At 43.2% G+C, this 14,330-nt stretch overlaps 1 protein-coding gene across 2 annotated transcripts in view; it reads right to left on the reverse strand.

Annotated features, from left to right (window-relative positions):
• The window catches only part of KIF5C (kinesin family member 5C), a 167,377-nt gene that overhangs the window by 29,491 nt on the left and 123,556 nt on the right, over positions 1-14,330 (reverse strand). The window contains exons 15-19 of one of the 2 annotated variants that reach the window (XM_007454547.1): positions 13,376-13,522; positions 9,909-9,912; positions 6,509-6,690; positions 2,914-3,031; positions 468-544 (exon numbers count right to left, since the gene is read on the reverse strand). In XM_007454547.1, the coding sequence (XP_007454609.1) occupies positions 468-544; positions 2,914-3,031; positions 6,509-6,690; positions 9,909-9,912; positions 13,376-13,522 (528 nt within the window). Of the gene's footprint in view, positions 1-467; positions 545-2,913; positions 3,032-6,508; positions 6,698-9,908; positions 9,913-13,375; positions 13,523-14,330 lie in introns of both variants that reach the window. The other variant, XM_007454548.1, reaches the window with a different exon arrangement.

Below are 14,330 nucleotides of genomic sequence, written 5' to 3' on the forward strand. Positions count from 1 at the left end.
AAAAAAAAAAAAAAAAAAAAAAAAAAAAAAATGTGACCAAAAATAAAGATCTCTACGTTTAAGATGAAAACTCAAATTTGGGCTGTTTCCTTAAAAGATAGAGGGGAGAGATGTTTCCTTCTATTCAAAGAAGCGGCGACCATTTCTGCAGAAGTTCTGCCGAGTGGCCCCATGCAGTGACTGGAAGGTGTGCTCTCTCCTTCCTGGTCATGAACGGGAAGAGAAATGTACCAACACAACACAACACAACTACTATCTACAGACACCTCGGGATTCCTGGACACCTCCACCTCCATCTCATTGCTAAGCCCAGCCACACTCTGCGAGCAGCTCTGATGCCCAGCCCAAGTCCCAACCCGCCTCCCTCCTACCCTGCCACACACATCTCTGAAGGAGTTGGATTTTCCTGGATCAAGGAAATCCAGTCCAAACACGGGCTGGGCTTCTGGGAGGGGCTGCGTACACACCTTCATTTCCTCAGCATCCTGCAGCCGGGTCAGATGTTCCTTTTCTTTATCCTGGAAGCTGACTTCATGCATTTTTTCTGTTTTGAATTTTAAACGATGATTTAAGATTTAACTGGCAGGACTCACATCCAAAAGTAAAAATTAGAAAACGAAAAAAGAATGGGGTGGGTGAAACATCAGCTTATCTTACCAATTACAACCATGGTATAAAGGAACATGCCTCTGAAGGAGGACTTCTGGCTTTTTAAATCAAGGCTGATCTCTCCTGGGAGATTATCGAAGTCCTTCGGGGACAGTGGCGATTGGAGGGGAAGTGCTAACTTGGAGTGGTCACGCTGCAGCTGACCTAGCTGTCACCTCACGCCTCGGAGGACTGGTTCCCCGCCAGGCCTGGTGAGCTACTCCTGGGCAGCACACATAAACGTGCTTTGTCAATGATAATGCACTCTGCGAATATTAGTGGTGTTTGGATTCGTGCCACTATTAGAGTTTCGTAAAGAGCTAATTTACCTCCCATGGTATTCTCTAAGAATCTGGAGCAGGAAAACAACCTAAGGATAGGCACAAAGAAAAGAGAAATATAAAATAACACTCTCCAGACTAAACAGGAAGGCCACGCCTCGTACTGGGGGCAGGGCTGTTATGTGGCACACCTCTGGGAGGGAGGGACCAGTCCCATCCTATTCTTGGTCAGTGGCCCTCCCTGAGCACAGCTGGCAATGAGCAGCCCGAGGTGGAGGGAGCAAAAGCGTTTCGGACAGTGACACTCAAGTCACTAAGTATCCTCTCTAGTCTGTTTCACTTTATTTCAGCTCTTCTTGCTTTGATTCCGTTTCCACTCAGTGGCACCACTGCAGAAGCCATTTAGCAGAGGGAAAAGTTCTTTCCCATGTCAAGTTTTGGGCGGAGCATTCTGTTCCTAACACCCCTTATGACATAAAGAAAACCTTACAAGGTCAAAGCGGGGGTGAGTGTGCTCTCTTTCATCGTTAATTTACCTTGGCATTTGAAGCAGAATGTATTTCCTGAGCAAATGACTATACAACAATAAAGGACATTAAAAAGGGTAGCATCATCGCCAATCCTATTACCCTATCAAAACCATTTCCTTTCAAATATTAATTTACAGGCCTTGGAACATAAGCATCTATTGATTTTTCAATGTTATAACCACAGTAAAGATGAAATTACATGTTATGATGTTTAATCTAATGCACTGTAAGCACTGCTGCACGGCCTTCATGTACTCATCTCCAAGATGAAAAAAATTGTTCTTTTAAACAACATACCATAGTTCATATAACTGTTGGACATTTAGGTGGCTTCCTTTCCTTTTCTTTTTCACTAATATAAGTAATTCTGCAATGAATATATGAGATTTGAGGAGCAAAAGGTATGAGAAGTGTTGGAATTATTAATATGTATTTTCAAAATGCTTTCCAAAGGGACTCTACCAGTTTTCGTTGCAACTCATAATATGATCTGTGTGTTCCCGTTTCACCACAACACCTACATTCTTAATCCTGTTCTGGTTTCTACATTTCTAGTCATTTCTCTCAAATCTCTTCTATTTATTCACATTTATTGAGTGCTTCCTATGTGTTGGGCACTTCACTCCTCAAAGGGGGTCAGGAGACTGCCTGGCAAAGGAAGAGCTTGTTCAAAGGATGGGGGATGGTGCTTCCCTGGTGGCGCAGTGGTTGAGGGTCCGCCTGCCGATGCAGGGGACGCGGGTTCATGCCCCGGTCCGGGAGGATCCCAACGTGCCGCGGAGCGGCTGGGTCCGTGAGCCATGGCCGCTGGGCCTGCGTGTCCGGAGCCTCTGCTCCGCAACGGGAGAGGCCACAGCAGTGAGAGGCCCACGTACCGCAAAAAAAAAAAAAAAAAAAGGATGGGGGATGCAGGTAAGCCATGGGTGCAAGTTCAGGCTTTATATTAAGCACAACAGGACACCAGGGAAGGGTCAGAGGCCTGGGGTTGGACACGAGGTAGAGCTTGATTTTGGAATCCTCCTTTGGAATACAGCACAGTGGTCAGCCTAGAGCAGGCTGGAGATGAGCTCCTCGGTAGATGGATGTGGCCACAATTCTTAACTAGGATTAAGGACAGCGACAGTGAAGACGGAGAAGGGCAGAACCAGAGGAGCCCCTGGCAGGTCGAATGGACAGGCCTTGGGGACAGACTGGACGCAGGAGGTAAAGAAGGGAGAGGATTCTGACTTGGGCAGCAGGGTGGACTGAGGGAAAATGGGAAGAGGAGCAGATATGGGGTGGGGGCAGTCTTCTAGACGTTTCTCTCCCCTCCCCCCCTGCCCAATTATGCCATTGTTTTCAGTAGACCTAGAAATGCTTTAATCGAGCAAAATTAAACATCATGAGTCCAGCCAACTAGAGAGTGTCTGATTTAGGCTGAGAGTCAGACACCTGCAAAGTGGTCAGTTACTCACCCTGGGCTCGGAGCTTGGCCAGCTCTTCACTGAGCGAGTCTTGGGACTCTTCCAGCTGCCTCCTCTTCTGCTCCATGTTCTGCATGTAGTCTGTCAGGGATTTGATCTTGGCTTCATGCTTTAAACAAGCGAACAGATAAAAGGGAGCTGTGAATGACTAGCAAGTGGCCATCCTGGCTCGCCCGGGACTGTCTGATGGGACAACGCAAGAGAGGAGGAGTTCTTGAGTCCTTTTTTTGAGCCCCAGCACCCAAATGGTGCATATTCTACCCTCTGTTTGGGATCTGTCCTTTTTCTTCCATGTGCTTCTCTGCTTCGTTCCCCACAGACCCACTCACGGCCGTGCCCTTCCTCACTGTCCTCTTAAGTGAGATACCAAAGCCCAAGCTGCTTTTCCTCCTTACAGAAAACAGAGTGTGCCGGAGAGAAAGGGACTGGGAAAATGTCAAGGCTGAGGGCTTCGTTCTTTGAAACTGCACCTCTGGATTTCTTCTTTGGAACTCAAATATTATGTCTTTTCTTTTTCTGTCTCTCAAACACACCAATTCCTGTCTCGGGGACTTTGCATTTACATTTTCCTCTCCCTAGGAAGCTCTCCCCAGCACCCTCCCAGACATGGTCCTGGCTGGAGCCTTATCACTCAGGCCCCAACATTTTTTTATAGCACCTAACTTCTGCTTGATTTATCTATTTTTTTTCTACTTGTTATAGCTCCATGAAAATAGAGAGTTAATAAATAATAATGGTGTGAATGAATGAATGAGAGCTCGTGACTGACTAGGGACAGTAGTCACTTCTAGGCAGATGGAAATATGCAAACACTCCCCGCTCCAGATCTGCAGGGTTCATATTTAGGCAGGAACGCTCTGGAGACTGAGCTCTAATCTAACGAAATAACCTCTGGGAAATGGGACCCTGTTGGAGCAGTTGTTTTATAAGCATAGCTTTTGGTGACAAGGATGAGTGTAAACAAAGGAGATAACAGCACTTTAGCTGGAGACATTTTGTCAGATTCCTTAGATCATGTCAGAAAATAAAGAGCCAAGATTTCTCTTACTTTTGAACCCCAGGCAATTATGACTGAATCTTTGGCTTTATGTAAATTGTAGCAGAGTACAAAATAGCACCTAATGGAAAACTGTATTTGTTGCTAATGCAGAAAGCACTGTCTAACTAAAACCGTCCTAATATTCTTGACTCCGACCCCATATACGCTGAGTGAGTGTCACTCTAAGATCTGGGCAACTGTCCTGGGCCCTACACTTTAGAGCACCCCACTTGGGCGGTCCTCTGGCTGCATCCCACTCCACTGAGCAAAGTTCATGTGCCAAGGGAGCGTGCCCACCTGGAGCCCACATCCTCTTCTAGACCACAGTGAGTCTGGGAAACTAGAAACTCCTTACTCCAATGGCCCTAAGGCCACTCCCAGGACCAGCAGTGTGGCTCCCATCATCCATTTGCATAGATTACAGCTGACACAGTTACACACTTCCATCAGTTCACAGAACGTGCAGAAGGGACCCGACTTGGACGTGGAGGCTGGTACATCCAGATGCAAGGAGAGACACTGGGCTGCAGGCCGCAGGGCCTCTGTCTGTGCCCTTGCCTTGGCCTCCAAATATTAGGGACCTCCAGAAGCACATGCTCTCAGTGTAACAGGTGATCTGGAAATCAGACTTGAGGTGTACTATGTCCTAATGTTTAGTGTTTTTCCTCTCAACTTTCACAAATTATAAAAATGTCAAACAGTAAAGCAAATACAGAAAAAGTAGAATAAATTTCACCCATTAACCACTCTAATTTATTAACCATTTCCCCCTATATTCCTGGTCTTATCTATATGAATGCATATTTTACCAAGTTGCAAGGCATAGCATAGATCTGTAACTCAGCATTTTCATTTTTACTTTATATAATTATACTTTCCAAATGACTGGGTTTTATCAATTTTTTTGTAAGAGCTGCATAAATCCTTCCATGTCACTTTATGTTATTAGTCTCTCAATAGATAGTTGCCTATTTTATTTAATTAAAATGAAAGTAATACTGCACTAAACATCTTCCATATAAATGCTAATATTTTTAATCAGGGAATGATAATACCATATGAAATGAAAAATTTTCATTTTCATCAATGAAAAATGCTATAAGCGAAATTACTGGACCAAAGTATACTTACATTTTTACGGTTTTTGATTCCCAAGGTCCTTTCCAAAAGGACCGACCAAATTATACTTTTCTCAATAAATTTCACTATCACACACCAGCACTGAATAGTCTCTTAAATATTAATACATCTTTGCTTATTATGTTATTTATAAAATGGAAACTTGATGTTTTAATTTGCATCCCTTAGATGATTATGGTAGGAGACAAGGAGATGGTTCTATGATGACACATCCCTATGTTTAAAAGCGTACAGGATGAAGTATGCTTTTGTCTGTTTCTCAGCACTGTCTGATGCGCCATTCCATACTGGTATCTGTTTACCCCAAATGACTTTAGCTGTTTTAATGCCTGGGCTAAGGCAGTGAGTAGCACACACTGGACCACTCACAGAAGCCTCAAGCCCAAACACCAAGCTCAGGTATCAGTGGCAGGTCAGAAACGAGGCTGCTATTTTCTGAAACCACCTTACTAAAATGAAAATACCTTTCTAATGAAAGAAGACTAGGCTTAGTCATTGAGGGGATGACATATGCCCCGGGAGCCTGAAGATTCCTTCAAGGCTCTGAGTTCACACACAGTTGGGTTTGAGTCCCAGCTCCGTCCTTCACTGGCTATATGAGTTCGGACAGTATATTTAATCTTTCCAGTCTCATTTTCCTTATTAAAAAAAAAAAGGAACAATAATAAAACCTGAGGGCTTCCCTGGTGGCTCAGGGTTGGGAGTCCACCTGCCGATGCAAGGGACGCAGGTTCGTGCCCCGGTCCGGGAAGATCCCGCGTGCCGCGGAGCGGCTGGGCCCGTGAGCCATGGCCGCTGAGCCTACGCTTCCGGAGCCTGTGCTCTGCAACGGGAGAGGCCGCAGCAGTGAGAGGCCAAAAAATAAATAAATAAATAAACCCTGCCCATCAGGAATTTTTTAAAGATCAAGTGAGAGAATGCACGTAAAGTGCTTAACATAGTATATGGTGTGTTGTAAGCACTCAGTAAAAGGTTAACTGCTACTACTATTAATAATAGTAGTAGTGATGGTAGTTTCTGTTGTCCCATATTAAATTGGACCTATGGTAGAGATTAAAAGACGAAAGAATGTTGCCTTAGCTGATAGGAGTTTTAGATGCCACCCAGTCTTGTCTATTCATTACATATCTCTATCTATCCTACCCACCTACCTACTTAGCTAGATAAAGATATATAGACACATCCTTTAAACAGGGACTGAAGGTAATCCAGGTAATTCACACAACTAAACCTAGCCTTAAGAAATAAGCCTGGGCTGTCATTGCCTAGGAGGCCATGGACAAGTCTTACGTAAAGCAAAGTCCATCAACTATCCCTGTTATGCACCAACAGCCCCAGTAAGAGCACGGAGGAAGCAGACTTTCCAGAGCACAAGGGTGTGAAATGAGGAAGAAAGGCGTGGTCTACCTGGGAGATGAGCAGCTGGCAGGCTGCCAGCTCCCGCTCACTGGCATTCATCTTCCTGTTGGAGTCCATCTGGGCGCTCTCGAGCTGTTTACTGCGGTTCACCAGAGATTTAACCTCCGACTTCATCTTGCTGATGTACAGCCGGGCCATGGTGAATTCCTCCTCAATGACTCCATTCACATCTGCCAACTGAGCACAGGAGGGAACACACTCAACTATGCCTACAATTTCCAGAGGTTCATGGGGGCCCTGAAACCTGTCCATGGGAACTCAAGATGTCTGTGGGTTTCTGGTTAAGAAACCCTAATTGGAGGACCACAAGCTGAGAATTTTTCTCCAAAAGGTACTATAAGTTCAACCCCAAGTTCTCTGAAACCTCGGGTAAAACTTTCAATTAAAAACCTCTATTGGGGGCTTCCCTGGTGGTGCAGTCATTAAGAATCCGCCTGTCAATGCAGGGGACACAGGTTCGAGCCCTCGTCCAGGAAGATTCCAAAAGCCAGGCAGCAACTAAGCCCGTGCACCACAACTACTGAGCCTGCGCTCTAGAGCCCATGAGCCACAACTACTGAAGCTCACGCGCCCAGAGCCCGTGCTCCGCAACAAAGAGAAGCCTCTGCGATGAGAAGCCCATGCACCACAACCAAGAGTAGCCCCCGCTCGCCACAACTAGAGAAAGCCCGCGCGCAGCAACGAAGACCCAACGCAGCTATAAATAAATAAATACATTTATTAAAAAAAAAAAAAAAAAAAACCTCTACTAACATAATCTACAATTAACCAGGTTTTTCATTACAACTGATTTTTAGGATAAAAGAGATGATAGAAGAAAAAGACATTGAAATTTTAAAAAGAGATAACTCTGAAGAGGTGTTCCATTCAATGTCTTACACCTTACATTTCTGGAACAGCAGCAAAGCCCAGTGCTCCGAAGGTGACTCTGAGTCCCCATAAGAAGTCAAATCAAAATTTCAATTATGTTCTCTATAATCTGCTATCCAGAGAGGCAAGCAGTCTAATAGCTTGAATATGTTTCCATAAGCAAGGGTTGAAATAAAAAGGATTTTCTATGTAGTCTTCGATTAAACAAAAAATCTAATGACTAAGAATGTGCTATTACCAAAAGTACCTCTGGATGAAAATTTTCCTGCATAACTTCTCAGTACTACCCATCTGTTTCCCTGCCTCTACCCAACTGTCCCTTCCAAGCACACAGGAATCTAGATCACCTAAGAATAACAATGTAAATCCACCTTTAGAAGAAAAGATTCTGACAACGAGCATTCCTGTACCATCTCATGTTTGTTGTCTAATTTTCAGAGTTCTACTGGAAACAAACACTGCAGCAAGCTACTTGGGATAAAAACCCATTTGCTGAGAAGCAGAGATGGTCTTGAAGGGCAACTTACCACACGAGCAAAGCAACTGTGTGCATATTTTGTTTAACCACCAGAGGGCATCCTAGCACCTCAGGAGAAAACAAGAGCCCTGTCCAGTACCCAGCCCGTGAACAGAGGCTTCAGTCGGTTCTAAGACAATGATTCCAACTATGGTTTTTTGACGTTCCACAGTTCGCTGCCCACTTTTGTCATTATTGCCGTCATTAACTCATCGTATGACTATTTTTTCAGTAAACATTTAAGAGCTAGGAATATGGAATCGTGTATCAACTGGAAAATTGGTAGCAGATCGGAAATACACTAGACAGTGCCGAGTGCCTGTAATTTGGTGTCAACCTTCCCCTAAAAATTCCACAACAGTATTTGTTAAATGACTCTAGTGTCCATCAACACAATGCAGAATCTATGTTAACAGCAAGAAAATACCACGAGCATCAATATCTGACTCCATCTTACTTTGATGGAGGTTCTTTTTAATCAGTTAGTTACATTTCTGACTGCCAACGATTTGCCTACCAACACCACTCCTCATTACATTCCTTTTATAATCCAATACTATGGAGGTAACGGGTGAGAAAATCCCTCCGTCTTTAAGTTCAGTTTTGTCCTTCTGCCTTTGTGACTGGTCCAACGTGGAACAGAGATGAGAAGCTCATTCTTTAGCCTGACCAGGTGTGCCTGCATATTGTCCTTCTGTATAAAGATAAGGGGACATCCATCTCTTTCATGTGGAATTCACAACCTACACCATCTCCTGGTGGGAAAACATTGCTGAACCAAGAGGTAGAGCATCATGAGAAGGGAACAAACACCTCCTCCTCTAAGGCTCTCCTTAGATGAGGACACTTTGTATGCTATGCCCAGGTCCCATGTGAATTGGGGAAGAGTGAAAAAAATGTACTTTTTTCACTCTTTAATAATGGGGCTTCCTCCAAAGTGAGAGCTGGATATTTCTCCCCCTAAACCAGAACCATAACTTCTGAAGCCTACACTTGTCCTAGGAGGTCTAAAAGGAGATTTTGAATCCACACCTGATGGAAAAAAACAATACTCCAAACAAGTCGTTTTAACTGTAAGGTTTCCTACCACTTATGAGTTCATATATTTAGTCATATTTAGTTCAGAGTTTTCAGTAATTCCAGTATATACTGTTATTTTAAAAAGAAGAATCAGAGTTTGCTGCTGCACTATTATTTCATAACTCTCCCCTGGGTCTGACAATGACTCCACTGTACGTACTGGACTGTGCGATCCAGTATGGATGACTAATCCAGCAGAAGACGCTGCCTCTCCTTCCATCTTGCCTGTATGGAAGGAGTCACCCCCCACGCCCACCCCATGACTCTAGAGCATGGAGCAGCTGAGCAAGGTGCCATTTCTAGGTCAAGTAAAAGGTAAGTGAGGTGACTGTTCACATTCTAAGACCTAAAAGTCATAATGGGACTTTAAAAAATCCTTTTTAAAAAAAGTGCTCAGAATTGTCAGGTTTATTTATAAGTGCAGTACAGAGCTAGGGTATGATACAGTTGCTTCCAAGAGCTTGAGGGGCGAGAGGGGACTGAAGGAGCAAGCTCTCCTGGGGGTGGGGACCCCAGTCACCCTTCCGGCTTGGGACTGGACCTCAGAGACCAGCCCCAGCAGACCCCGGGCCGTGTTTAAGAAGTTGGTGGAAAGGGAGCTGTCGGTGCTGAAGACTGACTTCAGACCCAGGATCTGGAGCAGTTTTATCTGCATCTCTGCTCCACCCATAGTCGGGTCCCTGATGGAGCCGGGGCCCAGGGTCTGTGTCACCTGCTTGAACTTCTTTACCTCCACCTCAGCCAGACCTGAGGTCGAAAGAAAATTAGGCAGCTAACCCAATCCATCTCCTTCACTCTACCTCAACCTGCTATTCTGCTTGTGGCTAGGAATCTGGAAATCTTCGTTTTAAAGAAAGACCGGTGACATCGGAACATGAAAGGAAGGGGAGGCTCGCTAATAAACCTGAATAAAGTCAACACTAGGCTCATCTTGTCATCTGCTGCTCTCATCTCGTTTTGTTGACTTAAAGTATTGCCTGGGCTCTGAAAATGTTTCCAGATGTGATTGAGCTGGAGAAATATGGGTTCTTCTGTTTCCTTGCTGTTTAGGCCCATCATATCCTGGAACTGAGGACTGAGGGAGACTCCAACACCTATCTTTCCCTCTCACCCCAGAGCACTATTAGGAGGGATGTTGTGGGGACCGAACAACATTTTAGGAATAAAAATACAAGATCACCGAAAAAGATTTCCTTGATCTCGTTTTTTAGATCAAAAGAATTATATCAGTTGAATATTCATAATCAGTAAGAAAAGTATCTGTGCCCACAATGATAGATCTAAGAAATATACACATAACTCATGCAATTCCTGAGCTGACAACCTTCAAGATAATCTGGACTCATCTTGCCTTTTTTTTAAAAAATTTTATTTATTTGTTTGTTTTGATTTTTGGCTGCGTTGGGTCTTCGTTGCTGCGCACGGGCTTCCTCTAGTTGCGGTGAGAGGGGGCTACTCTTCGTTGCGGTACGCGGGCTTCTCATTGTCGTGGCTTCTCTTGTTGTGGAGCACGGGCTCTAGGCACGCAGGCTTCAGTAGTTGTGGCACGTGGGCTCAGTAGTTGTGGCTTGTGGGCTCTTGAGCACAGGCTCAGAAGTTGTGGCACACGGACTTAGTTGTTCCACGGCATGTGGGATCTTCCCAGGCCAGGGCTCAAACCCGTGTCCCTTGCATTGGCAGGCAGATTCTTAACCACTGCGCCACCAGGGAAGCCCCTCATCTTGTCATTTTACAGATTAGGAAAACGAAACCCAGAGAAGTAAAGTAACTTGCCCAAAGTCACATAATTCCTCCCCTTTAGCTCTCATTGCCCTAATGATTAAATCATAATTGTAAGAAAAAAAAACAGAACGATTAAGAATATGATGCTATATAAGTGAAAGTTATCAATGAACTTAGTTACCAATGAAATTAACTAGGGCATCCAATTTCTGGAATCCAAAAATAACTTTAAAACATTGAAAGTATTTAAAAATAATCTCAATCATACTTCATATCCCAAAGGTAAGGACTCTTTGTTTTTTTAATTCCAAAGCACCCAGACACTCCTTGATTTCATTAGCATTTTTCATCAGCTCTATTTTAGAACTTAGCATAAAAATATCTTCCTTTATCATTATCAGCAGCAGGCACCAACTTCCCATAAATCAACTGCACCTTCATATTGCAAGGGCCATTTAATCACCCCAACCTCAGAAGTTTATAGCTCAACACCAATATATGCTTCTAAAAATAAATCCTCAAATACAAAATCACTAAACTGGAAAGGATTAATCTTATAGTACCTCGCTAAAATTAGATTCATTTGCAAAGATTCATGAAATATTCAGTTACAATACAGGTTCCATGAAAGAATGATTGGGTTTACAAGAAGCCATATACTCTAAACCTAGATCTGTTATACCATCGAAGGAGGACTTTCAATGTCTCCCAGAAATGTCAATAAACAAAAGTAATTTGGGGAGGCTTCTCTAGTATTTAACAAACTCAACTCAAAACCTGAGTGTTCCCAAAGAGCAGACTGATGTAGAATTTGGCCTTTTAAAGGCTGAAGGGCTAAACTCTAAGAATTTGGTTTTAGGGACCTGTGAGGAAGCTGAATACTGTAACACTATTCCCTGGCTTGATAAAATCCACACACATTTAATCAATGGCTACTCCACAGAAGGGGCTGAGTTCATATAAAGCTATGGTAATCAAAACAGTGTGGTACAGCATAAAGATTAGATCACTGAAATAGACTAGAGAGACCAGAAATAGCCCTACACACTTCTGGAGGTGGCAGACATGCTCATTATCTTATTGTGGGGATGGTTTCATGAGTGTACACATATGTCAAAACTTCTCAAACTGTATACTTTAAATATGTGCAGCTTACTTTACATCAATTATACCTCAATAAAGCTGTTTTGTTTAATGTCACTTTCTTATTTTCCAAAGTCCTCTCTATATTGTGGCAAACTGTTAATTGTTCTTAGATGATAACATCGTTTATTGTCTTTTCTCCCTATTCCTAACTCATAGACAATGTTATACCACCCTCTTTCTCCCCATCTCCCTTACATCCTTGCTACACCAATGTGCACCACCCAAGGGGTTAATCATGGTTAGTTTAAGCCCATTCTAGTAATACTATTTCTCTTTGCTTTCCCAGCTTTCCTTGAAGTTTGGGGTGACCGTGTGACCCAATTCTGGCCTTCATAAAGTATAAGGGGAGGGGATGTCAGTTGGGGATTTCTGGGATTATAGTTCCCTCCTGGATGAAAGCTGGCTGCCTTTGCAGCCCATCCTGCCTTGGATGTGGTTGTGTGGGGATGTGATGATTGGTGCTATAGAAGCTATCTTGCTACCTTGAGATAAAAATCTACAGATGTGAAAAGGCAATAGGCTGAGGAAAGCAGAAAGAAAATAAAGAAAAGGCCTAGGGACCTCCCTGGTGGCGCAGTGGTTAACAATCCACCTGCCGATGCGGGGGACACGGGTTCCAGCCCTGGTCTGGGAGGATCCCACATGCCACGGAGCAACTAAGCCTGTGTGCCACAACTACTGAGCCTGTGCTCTAGAGCCCAAGAGCCACAACTACTGACCCCGTGTACCATAACTACTGAAGCCCATGCGCCTAGAGCCACAACTAAAGTCTGCATGCAGCAATGAAGACCCAACGCAGCCAAAAATAAATAAATTAAGAAAAAAAAAAAAGAAAAGGCCTGGATGCCTGACATTGCTGAGATACTGCAAGAAACCAAATTTTGCTTCTAAAACTTCAAGAAGCATAAGAATGACCTGGGGAATCTTGCTAAAATGAAAATTCTAATTCGGTAGGTCTGAGGTGGGCCTGAGAGTCTATAGCTCAAACAAGTTCCCAGGTGAATGCAGATCGCAACCTGAATAACAAGATTCTAGACTTCTCATATTGTGAATAATTAAATGTGGCGTTATTTTTTTAAGCCACTGTTAGAATCCTATTACTTCCAGCTGAAAGCTCTCCTAATTCATACTGATTGTTTGGGGATTTTCACTCTGTTGGATTCTCATAGAAAAGGAGAAACGTTTCTGAGGGTAGAACTTTTGCTTAACGTATCCAGTCCCAAACCTCTGTGACACTAGTGTGCAATTTTGAGGAATAAGCCAACTTACATAAGGCCAACCAAGATTTGAGGACATTTCCTATAATTGAAAGGTAAATTTTTTTCTCCTCCTTAACCAATCATTTACTTAGTCATTCAATCAGCCCTTCGTTCACTCATTCAAATATTATCAAGCACATAGCAGATGCAAAACACTGTGCTAAGCACTGGATACTTAGGAGAATAAAACACAGCCCCTGCTTGCTTAGAATCATGCCATTATAAGAGCAGGTAGAGAGGATAAAAGAAAGGCTAGCTTACAGTCTTCACATCATTGGTGCCAATAATTCCTCCTATCTCCCCCAGATCCTTCAGCAGCAAATTCAGGATCTCAGTAGCCCTCTTTTTCTGGTGATTGCTAAGCTCTTGCAGCTGGCTCAGCTCTCTTTGTGTGGTTGTCAATGTAGTCTGCAAAACACATTTTAACAACAAATTAAAAGGGTCACTCATCAATTTCATACACATGGCGTTGCAAAGAATAACAACATAATGTAAGATAGAGTTCTTTTATCATTTCATGTGATTTCAACACAAGAGTCCTTTTAAGTCAGACTACAGTATAGCACTGCATTCTCTGATAAGAAAAGGAATTTGCCTTGGCCTGATATGTCATTTGTCTGCATATCAGACAACAACTTCCAGGTCAGTTATTAAATAAGTTATTAAAAATAAGTTATTAAAAATAAATAAAGCCCAAAAGGAATCCTTACATTTATTATGTGTAATCATATCGTCCTACCTACCAAATGTTCTGTTTCAGTCCACATTCTCCAGGGTCTAAACATACCTGCAAGCATCCCCACCTCCACTTCCAAACAAACCTGCTCCCTGGGACCACTTCCAAATTCCCATCTGGCTTCAAAACAGATGGGTCTGGAAGGCCCAAAGGGACCTTAGTGAGTCTCGAAAACAACCTAGAAAAAGTCTTTTAATCTTCTTGGTGAAGCTGAATTGAACACTTCACCTCGTTTCAAAATTGGTCTGGTTCAACTGGAGGTGGCTTCTTAATATACAGCAGACGCTCCGTTTTACTGCCAAACACGAATAAATCCACCTTTCCCATCCTTCATGTATGTTACCCAAATGTATATATTTTTAATTAACAAACTCTCAACATCAACAGAACGGCCATCTTCTGGTGTCTTGGTACTAACTCAGCCAACAAAGAAAATAATTTCCCTAAATTATGCAGTTGTAGAGGTTAATGCAAAGACAT

The sequence above is a fragment of the Lipotes vexillifer genome, unplaced genomic scaffold (genome assembly GCF_000442215.2).
Source record: "Lipotes vexillifer unplaced genomic scaffold, Lipotes_vexillifer_v1.1 scaffold335, whole genome shotgun sequence".
In the NCBI taxonomy this organism is placed as follows: Eukaryota; Metazoa; Chordata; class Mammalia; order Artiodactyla; family Lipotidae; genus Lipotes; species Lipotes vexillifer.